The sequence below is a fragment of the Empidonax traillii genome, unplaced genomic scaffold (assembly GCF_003031625.1).
Source record: "Empidonax traillii isolate 1590-97213 ecotype Southwest subspecies unplaced genomic scaffold, ASM303162v1 scaffold374:size1477467, whole genome shotgun sequence".
In the NCBI taxonomy this organism is placed as follows: Eukaryota; Metazoa; Chordata; class Aves; order Passeriformes; family Tyrannidae; genus Empidonax; species Empidonax traillii.
In genome coordinates, this window is record NW_020955567.1 from 255,792 (window position 1) to 277,648 (window position 21,857).

At 38.8% G+C, this 21,857-nt stretch overlaps 1 protein-coding gene across 2 annotated transcripts; it reads left to right on the top strand.

Moving 5' to 3' along the window:
• The first annotated feature begins 324 nt into the window (after nucleotides 1-324).
• On the top strand, nucleotides 325-20,703 carry SLC38A4 (solute carrier family 38 member 4). 2 transcript variants are annotated; one of them, XM_027892912.1, is made up of 16 exons: nucleotides 325-437; nucleotides 3,089-3,316; nucleotides 4,085-4,163; nucleotides 5,466-5,581; nucleotides 8,605-8,678; nucleotides 8,809-8,901; nucleotides 10,551-10,632; nucleotides 10,724-10,806; nucleotides 10,918-10,976; nucleotides 11,364-11,642; nucleotides 11,761-11,840; nucleotides 12,921-13,021; nucleotides 13,980-14,104; nucleotides 16,757-16,901; nucleotides 17,807-17,904; nucleotides 19,211-20,703. In XM_027892912.1, the coding sequence occupies exons 2-16, from the start codon at nucleotides 3,198-3,200 to the stop codon at nucleotides 19,310-19,312; spliced, it is 1,635 nt and encodes a 544-aa protein (XP_027748713.1). In that variant the 5' UTR covers nucleotides 325-437; nucleotides 3,089-3,197; the 3' UTR covers nucleotides 19,313-20,703. The 2 variants fall into 2 exon arrangements, with proteins under 2 accessions (XP_027748713.1, XP_027748714.1); XM_027892913.1 differs by having other exon boundaries at nucleotides 3,094-3,316.
• Nucleotides 20,704-21,857: the final 1,154 nt, after the last annotated feature.

The following is a 21,857-nucleotide window of genomic DNA, read 5'->3' on the forward strand; positions in this document are numbered from 1 at the left end:
CTTGTTTTCCAGGCTTATTACTATTGTGCTACTGCAAGTTTCATGTATGTGCATTATTGAAAAATCAAGACTGAAATGAAAGTGTGATCAAGCCTGGGTGAAGCACTCTGTGGACAAGCGTTTTGTAATAGTGCTACGCTCAGAGAGTAAATAGCTCTGGTAACGGAGATGTTTGCCCTCAGTGTGCTCCAGTAAACTGATTTACCTTTCTTCTCTTTTTTCCCCTTTTTTTTTAAAAAGAGCTGACGCAAGTTTGTCGAAGGGAGTTGTTGGGGTGTAGCAGCTGTTGATTGGTTCATCTCATACACTCCCATTTGTCTTTAAATCACTGTTCAACTGCTCTAGGTTGCACATGAGCAAACTTTTCCTTACAGGTACAACTCCTAAAAGATATAACCTGCCTAGGAAGCGAGGAAGAGAACCTGCTTGACTCAGAGGTAAACTTTCTTGCTTTACAATGTTTGATCAATGTATTTTAGAGATTACCCACGTCTTCCAAAATTGGGAATTAGAAATTTATTAACCTGTACATATAAGTGCAATGTGAAGGATAGGCTCCTTAAGATTTACTGACATGATAATTTACACTGGTAAATATCTTTGGTGTTTCTCCAGGAATGAAATTTAGCCTTCTCTTTTGTACAGAAAATCAAAATCTAAGAAACCAGAGAAGCAGCATAAGTGTTCAAAATTGTCTTGTCAATTAAGAAATGAATGATTGCTTTCCTTTGCAGCCCTTGGCTAACTTCTGAGAATTTTTTTCAAGGCTCTTGATTTACTTGGCTAACATTTCTTTATACGAAAGAATTTGTGAAAACTTTACATTTTAATTATGTGTTTCACAGTGATAACACTTATTTAATTTTGAAATAGTCACATAGAAAATAATATTATAAAGTCACTGTCATGAAGACAAAGAATCTGGCAAAATCTGCTAAATTGGATACCATAGAGGAGATTACAAATACTGATACTGCAAAACCCATGAAAGTGTTAGTCATATCTGTGACCCAGCATTATTTACTAAGTGATTGCCCATTCTCTAAATGTCCTAACTGCAGACTGGACAGGAATCAATAACATTGTGAAATCAGACGGCAAAAATTTCATCATTTTCCTAATCATTTCTGAAAACCATTACTTAATAAATGATGCAGAACAGTACCTTATATTTGAAGAGGAAAATCAGTTTTATAGAAATAAATAACTTCCCTCTAATAATAGGTAAATGCCTTTTGCAATAAGTATTCCATTTTAATATTATACTTCAAGAAAAATCTTTTCTGTTCAGCCAAATGTCCCAGGAGGCAGCAAAACCATCAGCATATTGAAGCCAAGTCTGAGGAACACTGTAAATCTAGGAGATTTTTCTTGTATGTTTAGGCACCAACTTCAGAACTCAGAAGGAGAAAGCATGAAATCCCAGAGAAGCTAAAACATATGAACTTTGGTGTTTCTCCTCCAATATTACATGCTAAGCTTCTTGCAAGGCCCAGGCCTGCCTGACCTTGGTGGCCATGCTGTCACGCCATCCCTGCTCTTGTTCCTGGCCATCCCCACCCTTGTTCCTGGCCAACCCCCAGGAGCAGCAGCCTAGCCAGCACAAACCCCTGAAGGGGTGCAACTGAGCACCTGATGCCAGTGCATTCCCCTTTATCTAAATATCTTGCAGGTTGAGCAGTGGCTCCAGAGGCACAGGGTTACCCATTTCCCCTCAGGTGAAGGAGTGGCAGTTCTACCTGTTTTTTGTTACTCATGGGGAGGACATGTTGCCAGTGTCTGAACATCTTCCCAAACTTCTCAGTATCTGCAGTGCTTGGATCCTGAAGATATGGATTTCCACCAACTAAGAACCAGCTCTGCAAAGTTCTGCTGAATTTCAAGACACTACTGGTCATAATTACATCCATTAGTGTTTGCAGGATGCAAATCTAATACCAGGCCTGTTTCATGGATTTCATTAATTAAAAAAAAAAATAATTAAAATTAAAAAAAAAAATTAATTAAAAAAAATTTAAAAAAAGTTAAAACTAGCCCCAGGCCATAAATTAAAGTCAGATTCCTTACTTCTTACTAAAAGCATTCATGTACACCAGACAAGTGAAAATGGAAAGCAATATCACAATGCACTAGATTCCTACCAGAGAGAGCGACAGCTGGTGTGTGCCTGATTTCAAGGCAGCAGGTAGAGGGTCAGGAACCTGTGATGCTGGCTGCAAGCTTGCCAGCAATGCGCTCTCTGGTCTGTGCTCACTCCCTTAACTGGTGTCCCCTCAGCTGTGAAATGGAAATATAAAATACCTCAAGGAATATCTTTGGGAAGGGAGAAGTGTTGCAAAACTGCAGCATTTCTTGCACAGTCTTTTCCCTTTGAGTCTGGTTATGAGCAAATGAATCCACGTGTGTATCTACAGAGGAGTCTGTAACATGCAGCTGCTGAAATCCCAGAGGTGAAGTTCCCTTTGTAAATTTGGTCTATACAGTTTTATTTGGCCCATAAGAAATAAAGAGTTGAGCATCATATGATTTTTAAAAGGCAGGAATTTTTCTGACAGACTCAGGTAAGAATTAAACACAAGTACCCTGAAAACCAGAAACTGGTCTATCAGAATTGCACTTCCCAATCATCAAAAAGTGATCATACAGGAATGCTCACCTCTGTCAGATCCCAGTGAAAGGGACAAGTCTACAATACATTTAAACCTGTGACAGCATTAATCTTACAACAACTGGGAAAGCGTGCTGTACTGCTATACTCCTTTTTTAACAGCAAACACTTTTGCATCACCCTCTCCTAGAAATTCAAAAGAAGCAGTTAAGTAAATTATGTTCTTCTGCCTTTGTATTTTTGCCAGGTGCTGGACACCCACTGTGCATCTGTTGGCCTGACACTTTACCATTTTATGGGAGGCAGGAGGGCCGAGTGCTGGCATATAAAGGAACCTTTATGCTTGCCTAGAATTTTCCCAGTCTGTAACAGTTTCCTCTCTTAATGTTATTATCAAGATCAAACACAAACTGAACAATTCACACTGATTTATCTAATTTGAAGAAAATTCTAATGAGTTCTAGTGTGTTTTGTTTGCAGAACAGAGTGTTCTGGCAGTCCCTGCATGACAGAGAGGTGCAAGCAGACAGCACGGTGCTGTTTACCCTGAAGAAGCGAGTGTGTGTGCTGGAAAGCGCTGACCTCTCTAATGGATCGTATGGAGCTGCAAAAAGTCAACATTGAGCTTGACAACCAGAGCAACAGTGGGGAAAGCCTCGAAGACAACTACACAGAGCTGGTTGATTCAGAAAAGGCTGCAATTAGGAGGTAAGCATTTAAGTGTTCTGTTAAGGCTAGAAAACAGTAATCAAAAAACAAGCTTCACTAACGGTATCTGGGACAGTTTTCCCACAGCAGTGACCCTCCCCACTGCGCTCTGGAGGACAGAGCACCCAGTACATCCAAGGCAGCCCAGGTTCCTCCTTGCCACCACCTGGAGTGACCTCTGCAGGTTCCCAGCCCTTTGGTAATTTCCAATCACTCCAGTCAGATAGTACATGCGTAAATTAATACACTCTCAGAGCAGTGCAACCTCAGCAGCTCAGTTCTCCCACAGGGACAGTCCACCCTCAGGTGATCCAGCAGAGCACACCACAGCAGTAGCACCTGTATGACTGGAGAAAGACATCTCAAAACCAGCCATTGGCCTCCAGCTCTCAGCTTGCTGCACTCCCCACCACATTTGTCCAACAGGGCAGTTGCAAGAGGCTTTGTTGCTCTGATGTGAAGTATGTGCTCAGCTTTAGCACACTGCTGTATGGAATTCTACTTTCCAGCATCTGCAATCAGATATAATTTGAAGATTACTGGGTTTAAAACTAAATTCCAAGGCAAAGCAAAGATCTTTTAAACATGCCATTGGACATGAGAATCTTACAGGAGAAGAGAGCGGTTTTCTGAAGGATTTTTAAATATTTATTGCAATGTCAAAGGAAAGTTCCCACTAATGACAAAAGGTATTACTAGAATAAAATATGTGTTATAAGTTTTATCTAATATCTTCTTATTATTCTTTGTGTTCAATCCATTTGCTAGTGAAGATGCAGAAAGTCAGAAGTTCCTTACAAATGGATATCTGGATAAAAAGAAACTGGAAGACTATAATGAAGAATATGTAAGTTTTATTCATTTTTAATGAATTAATGAATAATTACAAAATAAGTCTTATTAACCTGAATCTTTTTTCTAAAAGTTCCAGTAAACAAAGTCACTTGATCAACATAACTTTGGCTTTCAAAGAATAAATGCATTTTCTAACAGTTAGTGCAACAAAGCCTTTCTGTTGTTTTACAAGTAAAACTGGGTCTTTCTTTCACAAGTAATCAGAAAAATTATTGAGATCACACTTGAACTTCAGTAGCACCCATGTAATCTCACCTGTGTTCAGCTATTGTAGGTCTGCATCCATTTTTCTGACAAGACATTTGGTTAAGAGGGACTTTCTTCCTCCAAAAGCCAGGTAGATCAGAGCCTTAGTGTGTGCATGCTTGTATCGTTTGTTTCCAGCATCAGCGTAAATGAATACACATCCAGCTGCATTGCTTTAAAGAAAGGACATTCTTGTTTTGTCTTTAAGATGCTGAGCATTACATGCTCAGTGCACCTCTCACTCCTTAGACAACTCCATGTGCAAGTGGAAGCACAGCACCAGTTCCTGGGATGTGGATGTGGGTACCTGTCCACTCAGGATTTAACTTTATTCAAAGTTTTCATGACTTTAATGAAAAGAAAGACATTATTTTATTGATTGTGTTACAGGTTTTATTAGAACTGATCACATAAAACCAAAATATGTTATTTGTGATTGTAAGCTAAAATTAAGAGCCATATTCCCCTTTTTTCTTTTCCAGTTGGTGTCAGTTGTAACTCCATAAAGCGTCATCCTCCCTGTCCTAGGTTTTGTCCTCTTCCACTCACCTGCCTCCAGCCCCAGACACCCAGCCCTCATTTTTTTTCTCCCCCCAGACACACTTTTGTTTCCTCAGAGAAAGAAGCACATCCTACCTGGGGAAAAATTCAAAAATCAGTTGTATTAAGTTAAAAAAAAAAAAAACAACCAAACTGATTTTTTAAAATCAATTGGTGGGTAATCTATAAGATAGCAGCATGTATTTCTACAGAGGCTAGCCACCACAGCCATTGTAACTGTGTCATCTCAGTCACCTGTGGAATGTAGCCCTGCTCCCCTCTGAGACAACTGAAGAGTGGGAAGAGGTAAACACTACCACCATAGCTGTCTTTGGGGGTAAAGAGACTCCTTATGGTGGCAAGCATCTGTGGACTTGGGAACCTTGAAAAAGCTCCATCTCTAAAGATCAAGGGACCAGTACAGGGAAATCCAGCAATGAGGAAGATTAGTCTGTCTTGCTCAGTAAAATGCAAATTAATTGCCATTTTCTGGTTTTGCACCCAACAGCATGGAGGTAGAACCTCCTTTGGAATGTCCTCGTTCAACCTCAGCAATGCCATTATGGGCAGCGGCATCTTAGGGCTCTCCTATGCCATGGCCAACACAGGAATTATCCTTTTCGTGTAAGTACATAGAAAGAAAACAAATAGAATATAAGAACAGAGCTGGTAATGAAGCTTTTATGGTTAGAGAGGTATGTTAAGCTTGTTTTGTTAGCTGAAAGGTTTTTTAAGATACTATGTAATTAAACCACAAGGAACCACTGCTGAAAAGCCTTTTTTTCCCTATATTTTAGACCTGTTCTGTATCAGGAACACAACTGTGAATTGACACTGTGCAATCAATAAACAGAAGGAAAGACAGTATACCAGTCCTAAAATAAAGTTAGCAATCTTGCTGGTTCATTATGGGAGTCCAACAAGGGAATTAAATCACCCGTAAATATATTTACACCATTCCAACTATCTAATCATTATGTAGAAATAAAAGAAGAATATTCAGTGTAATCTGAAATAGCAACATGCTTTGTATGTAAATGCATTCAGAGATTTATCCAGATTTAATGTTGCTCCCTCAAGTCTATTTGTACACAATCTGCACAGATGAAAGCAATAGTATGTGGCTGGCAGTATCTGTACAGAATGGGTTTTGATAGACAGTAACAGATAGCCATGGTAAGTTTTTTAATAGATGTCTAACCTCTGAAGCATTTTAATGAGACAGACTATACCAAGGAAAAATGTTGGGTTTCCTTTTTTTATAGCTGGTTTTAATTTTAACTGAAGTGTTAATTTAACCTCCCATGAGAGTAGAATAAGGATAGTATTAGGCCATCATCTGACATTAGTGAAATCTAGCAAGCCTTTAAACCAGGTTGCTTGGCTGTTTTTATATCGCTTCTTGCTTGTGAAGACTGTGTAACTACAAGAGAAACAGCATTTGAAATACTACGTGTAGATTCCAGTTGCTAAGTAACATCTCCTGTTTTGCCAGTAGAATTTTTAACTGAAAATTAATTGAATATTCAAACGCTGTTCTGGGTAAGTGCTTCATAACACCTGCACTCTACTGGCTTAGACATAGTATTTGCAGATCAAAAATGAAAGCTGGTTCTAAAATTGTCCGCATCGGGGTTAGAAAAATGTAGGAGTTTTTCTTTTCTCCAGCTTTCTCTGAGCACTTGTACTAACTAGTATGTCCATAAATTATCACTGGAAAGAAAACCATGATACATTAAGCCTCATTAGTGGGAAAAAAAACATTATCTTTGTAATATCAGTATTTTTAAGCTCTGTTCATTCACACAGGTGGCTAAAAAAAAATCTGAGCATAATCACATGAGCTCTGTTAGCAGTGATGGAGCAGGGTGTAAGGCTAAAGCACTACATGAAGATTTAAACAACCAGAAAAAGGGCATCTCCACCCAGAGGTTGCTTTGTTTTCTATTCTATTTCCGTATTTCCTACATGAAAATATTCTCCCTACTGGTAGAGGAAGGAGTTTTATTTAAAAGTATAAACTTTTGTGTGGATATTTTTTCTCCCCTGGCTTGTATCCACTTGCTGGAAGTTCCTCTGTTTTCACAGATCACAGCGTTAGTGTTACTGAGACAGAAAAGTCCCATCTACCTAAACGGAAACTGCTGGACATTATTCTAATTTAGATGATGCTGGCAGAATCGTCTACATTTTTTGTAATTTACTCTTCTCATGTTGCTCAAGCACTTTTGTGATGGAAGATGTTCTACAGGGTGAAGGTAAAAGGAGGGTTCCTAAAACTCAGAAGCTCTCCGGAACTTCCCGTTACATTCCTCCTGTGGAGGAGGTTTACAATGGCACAGAGATTGCACAAGAGTGTCACTTCTGCTGCCTGGCATGATTTAACCAGTGAAAGCAGGAGGACTTTGTTTTACCCTACCTCGTGTGTCAGGACATGGAAACATGAACAGCATGCTCCAGGGTTCCCCTGATCAAGAAGGACACCATCTCAGCAGGATACACTGTAATCTCAGGCATGACCCCCCCTTACCATATCGTGTGAGTCTGCATCACGACAGGCAGCCCTTCTCACCATGAAGGCTGTAGTACTGTCTGTCTCTGTCAAAGGGAGAAACTTCAGAAAAAATTGTGATGGTCTGGTAGCCATCACCTTGCCCCAGATCCTGGGTCTGATCTTAGATTGTAACTCATTTATGAACTTAGCTGTCAGTGTCTCCCATATCTATACCAAACTGCATGTTCAGGGGGGTGGAAGGTGTGGGCACAGCCTCCTGTTCAGCCGTGGAGTAAGGCACATCTGTTTCCTAGCTCTGTCACGTTATAATCGCATTCCCTTCTGCACCAGCACTTGTGCAGGCTGATGACAAGACAGTTATGGCAATAAGATGTACTGCCCACAGTGTTGTGCCCTGAATATGTCACACAAAGCTACATTTTTCACCAGCAGTTTGTAAGAGGCTGAAATCACTGGATACAAATGCTGTGTGGAAGGAACATGGCAGTAATCAAGCTAATGAATTTGGGCACCAGTACCTTCAAGCAGACTAGACTAGAAGACTTAGCTACAAGTGCTCCAAGAGCAGGTTTTCCAGTATCATGCCATGCTTTAACATTATGCAAAGTTTTTAATGTACTTGCAAAGCAGGCAACTAACTCCACAATGATATGACAGAAGCCAAAAGCAGTAACCACCTGGGAGATAGCTGTGAAGTTTTCACAGTCATGTTTTGGTTTTGGTTTTGGTTTGGGGTTTCGGGGTGTTTTTTTTTGTGACAGCTCTGAGTAAGGAAAGATATGAAACTGAGAGGTCAAGGAGCAGGTAAGAGTCCAAAGACCAGACTCTTGAATAGAAATCTGTTAGTAGGATCTTGTTAAGATACAAGATTCTGTCATTGTGGAATAGCACAGAAGTGGCACCTACTGGACTTAAACAAGCCTTCAGGGGCTTTTGGAGTGTATAAGGTGCAACTGTACTTACAAGTAAGCTACAGCTGACACTTATCTCTGCATTTAGCACTGGGAGAACAAAGAACAAACACGCTGAAAACTATTTATATGTTGAAACTCATGAAAATTATCAAGTGTAAGTTCAAATCCACTGTCTCTGATGTCCTGCTTAGGATTCTAATTTCTGCTTTGCCTTACAGAGTTTTGCTGCTCAGCGTAGCAATATTGTCACTCTACTCAGTCCACCTCTTACTGAAGATATCAAAAGAAGGAGGTATGAGAGCAGGCTGTGGCTGATAGAGAGTCCCTGCTGCACGTATTTTACCTTGGAATGCAATTCATCAAGTATGCAGTGGCTCATGGGTTTGTTTTTTTTTTTTTTTTTCATTTTGTATTTTTTTCAGGATCATTAATATATGAAAAACTGGGAGAAAAGGCATTTGGCTGGCCTGGAAAGTGCGGTGTTTTCATTTCAGTTACAATGCAGAACATTGGAGGTAGGGGAAAGAATTTTCTATCTTCCAATGCTTTTCTACAGAACACAAGTGCTTTCTTCCTTCTGTCTGGCTAAATGGCATCAGAGTTGAGCCAGATACAGCATACACTGCACTGCAAAAAGGAAGGACACGAGGAGTTAATATCACTTTGATTCAGCTACCTGACACTTCAGTGTATGGTGAAAGACAGTTACCTGGGATCTCTCCATGGCCAGTGGAAAGATTTCAGTGATGGTCAAAGTGGCCTGGCTGACTGTCTTCCAGGAATTGATCATTTCTCTTTATTGAGTACAACTCAGACTGTTCTTCTTAGCATCTAATTGAACCATCTGCTTCAACTTAGAAAAGATTAGTCCAATGTAAAAGGAACAGCACATGGTTCTGTCTTATCCATAAAAGGCTCTTCAGTAGGTCATTTTTCAGCTTAATTCTCTCCTTGAAATAACACTTGGGTTGTGTTCTCCTGAAGATGCTGTGTGTTTAAAAGTAAGTTTTTAATGTATTCACCTACAAAGATACCTCCTGTGAAACAAGTAATATCTACAAAGATACCTCCTGTGAATCAAGTAATCTTCATTGTCAGGACAGGAGGCTGTTTACTTACCAATATAAATAGTAGAGATAGGACTGTATGCAATGAAGCTTGTTTCCTTTTACTATCCTGGAAGAAACCTTTTAGGACACTGAAGAAGGAGCCTTTTAGATGATGGAAAGCTCAAGGGAGTTTATAATTTTTTACAGATTTTACTTAAGGAGAAGTAATTGAAATTTAAATTAAATATACCATTAGTCAATTGAATGTATGTATATATTTTTGTCTCTATTTGTCTCTATTTTGTCTCCATTGCTATATTTTGCAAATCTCCATCAACACATCATTATGGTCCTTTTATAGCAACTTTGCTACCCAGATAGAGGTAGTTCACATCTCTCTACTGCAAAAGACTTTTGGATTTTGTTCATAAAGGTGCTATTCTATGGTCTTCCTTTCCTTCCTCAAGCCTAAATATCAAATTGATTGAATTCGAGAATGAAGCATGCTTCCTATTAAAGAAGAATAGTTGTTCCTCTAGTCCTTGTCTAGATTGATTTATAGGTCTCTGGAGATCTCTCTGTGGCAAACGTAAAACAACTGAAAAAAAGCATTCCTTTTGGAAGTACATTTAAATGAGGTGTACAGAAGTCCACTCTTCCATCAAGAATCTTGACAACTAGTTGTTTTCTTTTTATACGGAGAAGAGTGTTAGAAGAAAAAAGTTGAAAATAGGGAGGATAAGGTAGCTGAACAAATATAGAGTTAGTAACAACTTAAGTTACTAAAGAATGGGGATGGACAGTGTCCACTGGAAAAACAACATTTACAACAAAAGAGTAAAAGGAAAAGTTAAGACTGATTTAAGTATGCTGTTAATTCAGTAGTAACTATATTGTATTCTAATACAATAATGTCATTCTAATGTCATTCTAATGTCATTCAGGACATGTTCATAACAATTTGAAGGGCACACATCATTTATTTAGTTGCACTTTCATTTGAACAAAACTCATTTCTCTCCTTTTGAAAAAAACCTTTTTTTTTTCTTTATTTTGAAACTACTGTTTTCCCTGAAGGTGTTTAATTTTTCAGTTTTGTTTTGTTTTTTTCTCAGCAATGTCAAGCTACCTCTTTATTATTAAATATGAACTTCCAGAAGTCATCAGAGCATTTATGAAACTTGAGGAGAATTCTGGGTAGGTACCTTTTCCCAACCTGAAACTCAGATGAAAATTTTCCACCTTGATGTCAATGATGTTTGTTGTTATTTTTATTCATTCTCTTTAGAGAATGGTACCTGAACGGGAACTACCTCGTCATACTTGTAACAGTTGTGGTTATTCTTCCCCTCTCCCTTCTAAAAACCTTAGGTAAGCTTAATGCACCGTTTAAGCTCCTTTTTTATTTCTATTAGGATTGTGAATATATATGTAGCTGAACTGGTTTCTTTTTTGTTTTGTTTTGTTTTTCTTACTGCACAGGTTATCTTGGTTATACGAGTGGGTTTTCGCTGACCTGTATGGTTTTCTTTGTCAGTGTGGTAGGTGACTGTTTGGGTGTTGTCTCTTAGCAAATACAGAACCTGCAAACCCTTAAACACTGTTGTGTTTCTTACCATGACAATTTATTGTGGATGTTAGAATAGCACCTGCAAGTGAATCCAATCAACAAGCCTATTGCTGATTGAAATCAGAATAAAAAAAATCAGTTTAAAAAACACTTGAGAATAAAAAATAAAATGGGACAACAGTAAAGACAGATTAACAACAAATATTTGCAAGAGAAGCAGAAGTGGTAACACTTGATTTCTAGCTCCCTCTATTTCCCCTCTCTCTTCTGTGTGCCTGTTTATACTTCTGTTGGAATACCCAGGTGTCTAATCACCTACAGTTGTACTCTTCTGATGACATTGTCTACTCTTTTGTAGGTAATATTCAAGAAATCCCAAATACCCTGTCCTCTCCCTATCATGGACCATGGGGTTGAAAACTGGACCATTACCAATAACACAGTGCCAATGCACCTGATCATGTTACCAAACGAGTCACTTGGTTCTGGTGTGAATTTCATGATGGACAACACAGCTGGGCACTTGCCAGGCCTTGAGGAGCCAAAAGATACCTCCCCCAAAAGCAGTGTAGAATATGAAGCGCATAGTGACAGCAGTGACAAGTGTCAGCCAAAATACTTTGTGTTCAACTCACGGGTAAGGGAGATTCTGTAGACTTTGTCTTTAACCATTTGGACTACAGCTAAACTGCTGGCTGCCAAAAGTCAGAGGTACAACCATGACCATTCTTACTAATGGGAACTTTATTTTACAGACTGCCTATGCAATACCCATCCTGGCATTTGCATTCGTATGCCACCCTGAGGTGCTACCAATATACAGTGAACTGAAAGAGTAAGGTTCTTAAATTTTGTCCAATACTTCCAGTTAACCATATCTAGAGATCATTTTCTACATGTTGCCTCTTGACTGCAGATGTATAAACACACACATGATAATGATTTATTGCTTTACATATAAAGCAGATATTGGCTTTGACCTTGTAGTCAGATATGGGTGACAGAGAACCATAGTATTGATCATTGTTTACTTAGGAAAGGAGGAATGTGGACAGTTCTTTAAAGGATGTGAAATAAACTGGAGAACTTTGTTGCACTGAAGCAGATAATTCTTGTTTCTAATAATACCTTAATGAGTTGTATGTCTGTGCCAGTTGCTACTTACTCTTAAAGTTTCTTGGGGTGCCATTGCTTTGGGTGTCTCACGTAGTCTCTTCACCCAGCCTATTTTGCTTAAGAAATATCAAAAATCAAATACACTTGCTTAAATCAGCACATAGTTGATAGCTGGGAAGCACTAATCAAAGGCATTTGTTGAACAGCAAAAAATATATTACAAGAGAGCGTACTGCAAAACTCAAGGAGGTTATGTATCATTAGCTCCTATTTCAGCAGGTTTAACCTCAGAAGCAATAAAAATTCTCAGATAACTTGGGAACATGTTTCCAGGTCCTATAAGATGAAGATTATCTTTAACCAAAGGATTTATGAAGAAAGGATTTGACCTGCAAGGGGTTCTTGAACCTGCAGAACAGCCCTATGTAGATATAAGGGTATGTTCATATAGAGCTGGCTAAAAGCTCTTGCCTATTCTTACTACCGGTCCTGTTATTTTAGCCCTCCTGTTTTTTTTTTATTTAAAATACACTGAGATTGATAGTTAATAAATAATGATATACAAAATAATGTGGCGCATTTTATATTGTCAGTAAGAAAGCAATAGAAACAGAGTTTCAGCACAAGTCTATGACGCTCTGCACAGAGCTGTAAAGCATCAACAGCTTTGTGTAACCAATACAGTTGCTATGAACTTACTAGCAAGGGAGGATGTGTCAGAGAGCTAAGATACTTCTGAGTACTTATTGTACAAGTGGAGGCTTTATAGGACTGTTACTCTCTTTCTTTTGTACTTCAGTCGCTCCCGAAAGCGGATGCAGAATGTCTCAAATATCTCCATCACTGGCATGCTTATCATGTATCTTCTGGCTGCCCTCTTTGGATACCTTACCTTCTATGGTAGGTCAAAACCCTGTTTTCTGCAGAATTTTCCCTGTCATTTCAAGCAGGTGAGCTGGTTCTATCTCAGAGGCCCAAGTACTAATGCATTTTTTGTGGGCTCAAATCCAAGTGTAAGCAACATTCAATTACAATAAGGAGTGTGCAATCTCCTGAATGATCTGTGACACTTCTCCAGCTGTCAGACCACCAGTTCCTCACCTTTGAGAGACTCAGAGGCATCTACTAGGGCGACAAGTTGTGTATCTCTTGGCTTTGTGAACTCAGACAAGAAGCTGCTGTAAACTTGGCTCTTGTCAAAGGCCAAGAGTGACCGTACTAAAAATACTCTAGAGCTCAACAGTTTTACATGACACTATTAAATGCTACCCAATCTGGCTCTGACACCACTAGTTCAGATTCATCTATGCTGAAAAACAGGTGCAAATCATTCTACTGTAAAAAATATGGATGAGCTAGACTAACCGATAGGCAAACAGAGTAGTCCCTCTATTAGTACACCATTTTATGCAAACGCTACTTCTTTTTAGCTCGTTAGTTCCTCCATGCAGCAAAGAAATGAATGATACAGCACAATCTTCTCCCTATCGCTGGGCCAAGAGAGCTCTGTCTGAGAGCTGGGACATGTGTGTGGAGGTCAAAGGGAGCTGTCACCAGTTCAGTTGTTTCATATTTCATATCACAGAAATTAATTTTACTTCAGCTTCTATATCCATTCAAAGTCTTTCTTAAAGTCATTTCAAAGATACTAGAGTACAAAGCATCACCTCATCATCTCTGAATGATGGACTTGTATCTGTCATGGTGGGAAAATTCCTCTTTAATGTCTAGCCCATAACACGTATCTAATGACAGTGGCTGGGATAAAGCTAATCTTATCTTGCTGTAGTACAAAGATCTTTTTTCATGTTCAGATATTGCTTAAGTGATTTAGCTCCTTTCTGTTTCCTTTTTGTAGGAGAAGTTGAAGATGAGCTACTTCATACGTACACTAAAGTGTACACCTTCGACACCCTTTTGCTGTCAGTTCGCTTGGCAGTGCTGGTGGCTGTAACCCTGACTGTGCCCCTTGTCCTTTTCCCTGTAAGTAACACAGTTGCTGAAGCTGAAATCAGGGCTAGCCCATATACACTGACTGCATGTCCACAGCACAGGCATTTGAAGACATTTGAAGAAAAGACTTTGAAGAAAAATAAGTCTGAATTTTTATTTAGAAGGGTCTGTTTTCCTCATATGCAGTTTGATCAGAGCGTGGACCTTAGGCGGTTAGGGTTGCAAAATTTGAAAGACTGAAATAAATCAGTCTTTATAAATAAATCAGGAATGACTTCTCTGTCTCTCTGGCTTTTTCTGTACTATATTTATCAGAGAAGCGCTAAGTACCAAAGATGGGGATATACTGAAACCACTTACGAGATTTCTTAATAGAAATATAGGCACCTACTATAGCATCCAAACTCAGGACAGGCATGTGAATCTCAGGTCACACATTGTGCAGGACTCCCAGACCCAGCTGCCAAAGCAGAGGGACAGAGGCCCTGTGGTCACCTTACATGCTTGAGTATTTGGACATGGGAGGAAGCTAAATGCCAGAAAACAGAGGCATACAAGACTCAGTCACATAGTCAGCTGTCTGTGCAAAGTTTGGAGCTTCTGTGTTCTCTTCACAGGAAAAACAAAATATCCATAGTAGCAGGGACAGAAAGACACGGGTAACCAAACAGCTCTGTGCTGGGGTGGGAGTCGGCAGCTCTGCAGAGGGACTGACCCTCCTCAGGGATCAATCTCCCCTGAAGAGCAGACCTCTAAGCTCCTGAATGCATAGGACTGTCTGTCATGCCTTCCCTGAGGGGCTATGCAGCTGGGGAGAAAACAGCTGATCCTGGTGATTAGGTTTTGGGAGGCTGGTGTGTCATTTGTACGGCAAGTACAAGCCCAGTATCATGCTGCCAGAGGGCTCCCTGCAATCCACGTCACACCACAGGGATCCCATCTGATGAGAACAGTAACCCTGGGGTCCTGTTGATCCGTTTCCCTGGATGCAATGCATGGTCTGTGCAGATACTATTTCCAGGCTTGCTGACAAATGCCTTAGAGCAGTAATCACTGTTCAGTGTTGTCTATCCAAAAGTAAGTTCTGGTATTAAGGACCCAGAGCGATAGGTTCTTGTAGCTTGGAGAACACCAGTGCTCTGCCTTAAATGTCTTGTTTAAACCAGTGGTTAAATGTTTAAATTAGTATTAACAAACTGATTGCGCTTCATGGGAAAACAAGCTAAGGGCATTGCAAAAGCCTCTGTCTGTCAGATGTAGCATTTTTCGTTTTAACTTTCTGTAAAATCATTTTTATATCTGAATAGTGTGGGAAGTCTTAATATTTGCATACCACAGCACTAATTGCTCTGTTAAGAAGACTCCTGAGAAAATATCATTTGCTTGCAAGCCAGAATATCAAAGAGATTTACATAGCCTATTAGGACAGCCAGCACAGCAGATATTATTACTCCAGATAAGCAATATAATTATTTCAACTACTTTTGTAATTCATTACTGCACTTGTATTTTCTCAAAGTAGTCAGAGTTTTTTCTTTTAAAAAAATTCATTTCATGGTTAAAAAAAAATAAACTATAGATCTACATACCCTTAGTCACTGTAAAACTTCCAACTGATAAATCCTTTTTAAGGACTACATCACAGAAGGTATAACGGACAAGCTGCTGGGAGTAAGTACACAGAAACATAGGCAGCAGTTTTTTGCTTCAATAAAGCTGTTTTACACCAACTCAGGGGCTGGAAAAAATATTTGCAATCTGCCTCTCTCTTCCTAATATTGGCTGACAACAAAATGAAAAACATAAAATACAAAATTCATGCTGTGTTTTCAAGTGATGGTCTCCAAGTCTGGCAGAACCCTATACATTTATTCAGTTGCCAGACTCACCCAGAAACAGTTGTATATTATTTTAAAAGAATAAAACAGAAGTGGGTTTGGAGCTTTTTTACAGTGTAAAAATATTGTTGTTCAATTTCTACATTTTGAATTTTAAGTTAATCATGGTACTTGAGAGTAACACTACCTCCAGCCATCAAATGGATTTGCTTTTGACCTTTTTCCTACTTACCATCTTTTATGATGAAAAAGCAAAAAAATTCTGTGTTGTGTGAGAAAGTCAGTGGAGCAAAAAGGATCCTCTGCAGCAGCTTTTAGGATTATAATTTCCGAGTGGCATTGAAAAATATGTTTTTATTTTCTGATACGTATATGTATATAATTAGTGAAAGTAAACCAACAGCTTCCTCTTTCTCTCAGAAAAGTAAATGACAGAACTCCTGTGGGATTTTCAGAGGGATCAGGTTCAGGAACACAGGAACTCCTATTTCACACATGAATTTTTTGCTTGCTGATTAGTATTCATAGTGGGGAGTTCTTTGGGTGTTTGTTGCTAATATTAGCATCTTTCAGTTGAACAGATTTCATATCCTGGATTTTACACCCTATTTACTTGATTTTCTTCTACACTTCAAATATTTGAGTTTCTACATTAAACTGTGAACTCAGTTCTCAAAAACCTACATCAGAGTGAGATTACATTATGGGAATCAAAGACTGAAAACACATTTTTTCAGTCAGAATTTCTCACAGCAAAAGTAAATAACATAGATCATTTTTAAAAGTGAAAAGTGAAGAAAAATTAATTATTGTTTTACTTTCCCTGCTGGTTTTCGTCTTGCAGATCCGTTCATCTATCAGTGCGTTGCTGTTTCCCAAAAGGCCATTCAGCTGGATAAGACATTTCCTGATTGCAGCAGTAATTCTGGCTTTTAATAACCTGCTTGTAATTTTTGTTCCAACTATTAAAGACATCTTTGGATTTATTGGTAGGTTTCATAAACACTTTGTTAATTCTTTTTAGAACATATTTACATTCATGGACTGCATGACAGTCTCAGTTTGGGTCTCACCGTATAGTAATATAAACACAGATTAAAGGTAAAAGGGATATCATTCCCAAACAACTGACATACACAGCTGAAGGCTACCCAGTTTTGTTGCTACCTTTCATGAGGCACAAGGAATCCAATAATCCCAGTATAAAAACTGGTAAGGAATCCCCATTTTGACAAAAAGGTTATTTCATATATGTGGAGAAGTGGGAAATCATCTTTGGTTTTCAAGCACCTATAGCCTGAACAAAACGTACTGACATAAGAAAAAGGAGAGAAGTGACACATTTATATTGACATTCACAGTTCTCTCCCTACCTTTTTCTTTTGGTCAGTTTTGGCCTCTGATCAAAGAGGTCCATGAAGAGCCTCTGTCTTCTGAGCTGCTTGAAGACTCATGAATGCAGAAGCCCTTGACAAAGACACCTCCATGGGCTTTCTGCAGCTGGTTTGCTCCTCCCTGCCTGTTGTGCCTGGGCCACCATGATGGGCTCTGCTGGGCAGAGAGGAGTAGGAACTTCCTAGACACAGATCATCCACTCTCTTTTCGATACCTGCTTTCCAGGGTCATCCCACCCTGGCAGTCTATTTGTCCTTGCTTCACCAGCTGACATGCAGACATCAGTTTGAAAAAAGCCTCTCAGTAACAAGTGTCTCTTCAGGCCCCAAGCGTTCAAACAAGTGTTTGGACATCTACAGCTCTCCATGAATGCTGTCTACAGAGAGAACATTTTGTGCAGCTGGGCTTGGAACAGCAACTGCCTTCCCACCTGCTCTCTTTGGCAGGTGCACCACATTGCTTTTCTGACAGACGGTTTCAACTCTACTTTCTCTTCCAGGAGCATCTTCTGCTACGATGTTGATTTTCATCCTCCCTGGTGCCTTCTACCTGCGTCTTGTGGAGAAGGAACCCCTGAGGTCTCCCCAGAAGATAGGGGTAAGAGAGCTGGCAGCAATTGCAAAAATAAGTGTGGGTGGGTGTGTGCTTTCCACTGGTCACAAATACTCAGACCTTTGACTTGCAACATGTGGCAGTTGCTCATAAATGGTAGCATTTCACTCAAAATATAGGTTGGACAGTGTGAAGCTGAAGCCTTTAGTGCCCTACTACTCTTGATACACAACACTAAGTATTTAGGATAAAGTGTGTCTTAAACCACTATAAAAAGACATTTAATTTAATCTGATCTAAGGTCTAGTTAACACCTGCATTTGCATAAATAGCACCAAGACTAAATAAGCGTATAAGAAACTGTTGGTTCATGCTAGTACTGCAGAGATAAATAAGTAATAGTGATTTCCCTTCTGAGACAGATCCATACACCTACAGGAGACATATATCATTTATGTACAGCATGTGTCTGTATGTCATACTGGACTGCCACTGCAATACCTTTCATCCTGAACATCAATAACTGTCTGCACACTTAACTATCACCAAGGAAATGTTCTTTGAAAATTTAATTAGAAAGGTTATTAATGAAATATATAGGCAGGCACATAAATAAACAGGTGAGCATGTATATATATCTATACATATATTCACAAAAAACCATGAAAGTGAACCAATACATACTGCAAGTATAAAAGAAGAGGTTTGTTATCATGAAATTATTTCTACCATGGCTTTTGGAAATGTTTTTCTAGAGAGACTGTGAATATTTGTTCAAGTCTCCTTGCTTACTCTTCACGTTGTTGTGTGTTAGGCACATCTAGAATTTCACACCCTGCACTGAGATTACATACAATATTCATCTTTGTGTTGCAAGGCAGAATAATATTAACTGTGGACAGATTATGATAAACTAAAACCCCAGTAAACCAGAGAGCGACTACAAGCATCTGAATCACTTGAATATACACAGAAATACTTTTAGATAAGAAATATGATTGTCTAATAAGCATAAAACAGATTAACTATGAAGCTGTTCTTAATGTCAGAGACTATGATAATTTATTGAAAATTCATCAATTTTTAAAGAAAAAGAAAAGCTGTTCCTGTGTCATGTTTTGTATTATTGTTCACAGTAACAAAGGGGTTGTCTTCATATCTAGCCTTGTAAAGCCTGGCTCTCTTGGACTGAAATTCACACAGGACTAACTTTGATTCATGTACAACATTACTTGGGCTTTAGTCATAGTTTTTTTTTCACACCCATACTCAGGCCCTGGGTGTTATATAAATGTGGCTCCAGTGGGACAGTCAGTTGTTTCATTAATAACATTTCATTTTCCAATTGCAGGCTCTGATTTTTCTCATAGTTGGCATAATCTTCATGATTGTGAGTATGACTCTTATTGTAATAGACTGGATTTACAATCCCCCAAGTTCCAGACATCACTAACCTGTGGAGACAACCAAGTGCTTTTTATGACATAAATATTTGTATTGTGTGCTCCAAAAAACATCTAAATGGGATTGTTATTCCTGGCTAGTAACTGCAGTACTTTGAAAACAGTTTCTGGTAAGGTCACAAGAACCCAATGGAGTTTATGTCATCCTTTTCAGTAAGGATCGTTACTTATGCATAAGAAACCTGAGCTTAGCATTTCTGGCCAGGTGAAATGAAATGTGTGGTGTGAATGCTTCCTATTTTCAAAACCAAAATAACTTTGTACATAGTCCTCAAAAATAGCTTGGTGTCACCCCTTTTAAAATCTCCCATCATGATCATAACCACAGTTCCTAGAGCCTTGGAAAGTTAATGGCCAGAAAACCAGATAGTGCCTTATTCTCGATCTGAAGCTCATGGGAGTGGCTGCCCAGGTCCAAGCAAAAGGGTACAGTTTCTGTAGGGGATCTAAAAGGTGACTCTTCACTGCCTGATAGACCAATCTGACTATCAGAAAGATGATGGCTTTGACAAGCCAGTGGACAAAGCTGAGCATTAGATTTCTTGTCCAAATGTATCGCCCTTGGCAGGTGATGGCTTGTCATACAGAATTAAGGTCTCTGACACAGATCCTGTGTTGGAACATGTGCTTGAAGAACAGTTGGACATTCTCATTTTGTTGTTAAAGATGCCTGTGCTGGGAACATCAGACATTTCTGCTGTAGGTTGTGGGTTTTTTTCTTTACTTTTTAAATTGTTATGTGAGCTTGCACCACTGAACAAGTTGTATCCTCTGTAGAAACTTGTCTTCCACTCTCACAGGAATTTAAAGAGACCACAAGGTGTGGCAAAGCACCCTATCCAGTATTGTTCAGTACTTGTATATTTGATAAATGTTCAGTGCAGGAAACTGTAATTTGCTATATATAAAATATATGTATTTATGTACATAATTTTTTCTTTTTCTCCAGTCATAAAAATATTATGCTGTGGTAAATGATTTTTAAAATTTTTTTTATGTGTTTTCATAGCCACACACTTAATATTGTTTTGAAGAAAACATATTGAATTGGTTTGTTTGTAAAAGGTTAATTTTTATTCACCATTGTATAAAATATACCTGTAGCAAGTCACCTAACTGTTATCTGTGTAAAAACACATTCAGGTGTATACTACTACGTATGTTACAATAAATTGCAAGATGTTTTCCTCTGGAAAATTTTTAATATGTGCCTTAAAATTCTGTATTGCCATTGTACACCAAAAATTTGGATAACTTGGTATGTTGCTGTACCTTAACTTGCCTATGCATACACTAGCATTCAATATGTAATTAAGGTATGCAAAGGAAACATCATTACTGACAATCTCAAGTGTATTGTGCTATGCAGCTGTGCAAGACAGGAAAAAAACCCGTTATGTTCTGTGTTATATGGGTGCTTAATTAACACTCAGATCATGTTTTGGGCTATCCTGTGGAGTACTCACTACATATGCTCTCTGTACACACCAGGGAAAAGTAGTCGGAGAGGTCACATTAACTCCTTAGCCCAGGGAATGATGGGGAAGGTGAGACTCTTGGTTTTATCATGCTTACACAAGTCCAAGCTCATGTAATTGGAGTTTTCATTTTCCAACTTAGAAAGCTGTTGAGTAAACAACTGTGAACTCAGAAGGCTATGAGGCACTTGGAAGTTGTGTCTGCTCCCTCCTCGGCTTTGCACAAAAATCTGTATGTGTGTGTATGCATAAATTTATGTATAGTTACAGATTAATTGAAAAAAGCATATCCATGCCAAATGCTACCTTTCTGAGCAATATTGTATGCCCACTTGAGTACTGTATCCTTAATATACTGGGAAACACTTCTTTGTGAATGTTAAGTCTGGCTTTGCATTTTTTAAGAAAAATGTGCCAAAAATATTTACCTCTGTTTTAAGTAGACCAATAACAATAATGCTGCTTTACTACTGAAGAGGCCTTTAACACGGACTGGAGTTAATAGTAACACAACACCACACCTCTCTTCCTGATACCATTACTGAGAGATATGTATGAAATTGTAACTGCACCTTTGGGTCAGAGTAAAAGCACATATCATGACTACAACTGCATGTAGAGACTTAGGGATTCATGTAGCCCATCTAAATATAGATGACCTCAAGAAAAAGAACAGAAGAGCTATGGAACCATGGCATAACTCACTGCATTTTTATGGCACAGAACTGTCAGTGTCCAAAACAGAGGTAGAGAGGCTGTAAAATGTCAAGTTTTCAAGTTAAAATACATTGGTCACAGTTATATGCAGCTGCAGTGCACACCGCAAGTAAGGGCACTATTGCCCACTAACTTATTAGCACTGCTGCAAATGGTGGATGTTGGAGTTTCTTATTAGTTTTGTATTGTTGACAATAGGCCTGGTGAGGATTTTTATTACAAAATCATCTACGAATGTATAATAAATTAATTTTTCGAAGACTGTAGATTTTTTTTTCTTCTGTTTTAGGCTAGCAGGAGAAGGAATTTTTTTTTGAAAATCAAGCACAGTCAAGCTGGT

Excerpts from the sequence above, each read along its gene's own strand:
- SLC38A4 (XM_027892912.1), top strand. The coding sequence starts at position 3,198 with ATGGATCGTATGGAGCTGCAAAAAGTCAACATTGAGCTTGACAACCAG. Across the intron at positions 8,679-8,808 it reads GAAGATATCAAAAGAAGGAG|GATCATTAATATATGAAAAA; the intron begins GTATGAGAGCAG and ends TATTTTTTTCAG. Across the intron at positions 17,905-19,210 it reads GGTCTCCCCAGAAGATAGGG|GCTCTGATTTTTCTCATAGT; the intron begins GTAAGAGAGCTG and ends TTCCAATTGCAG.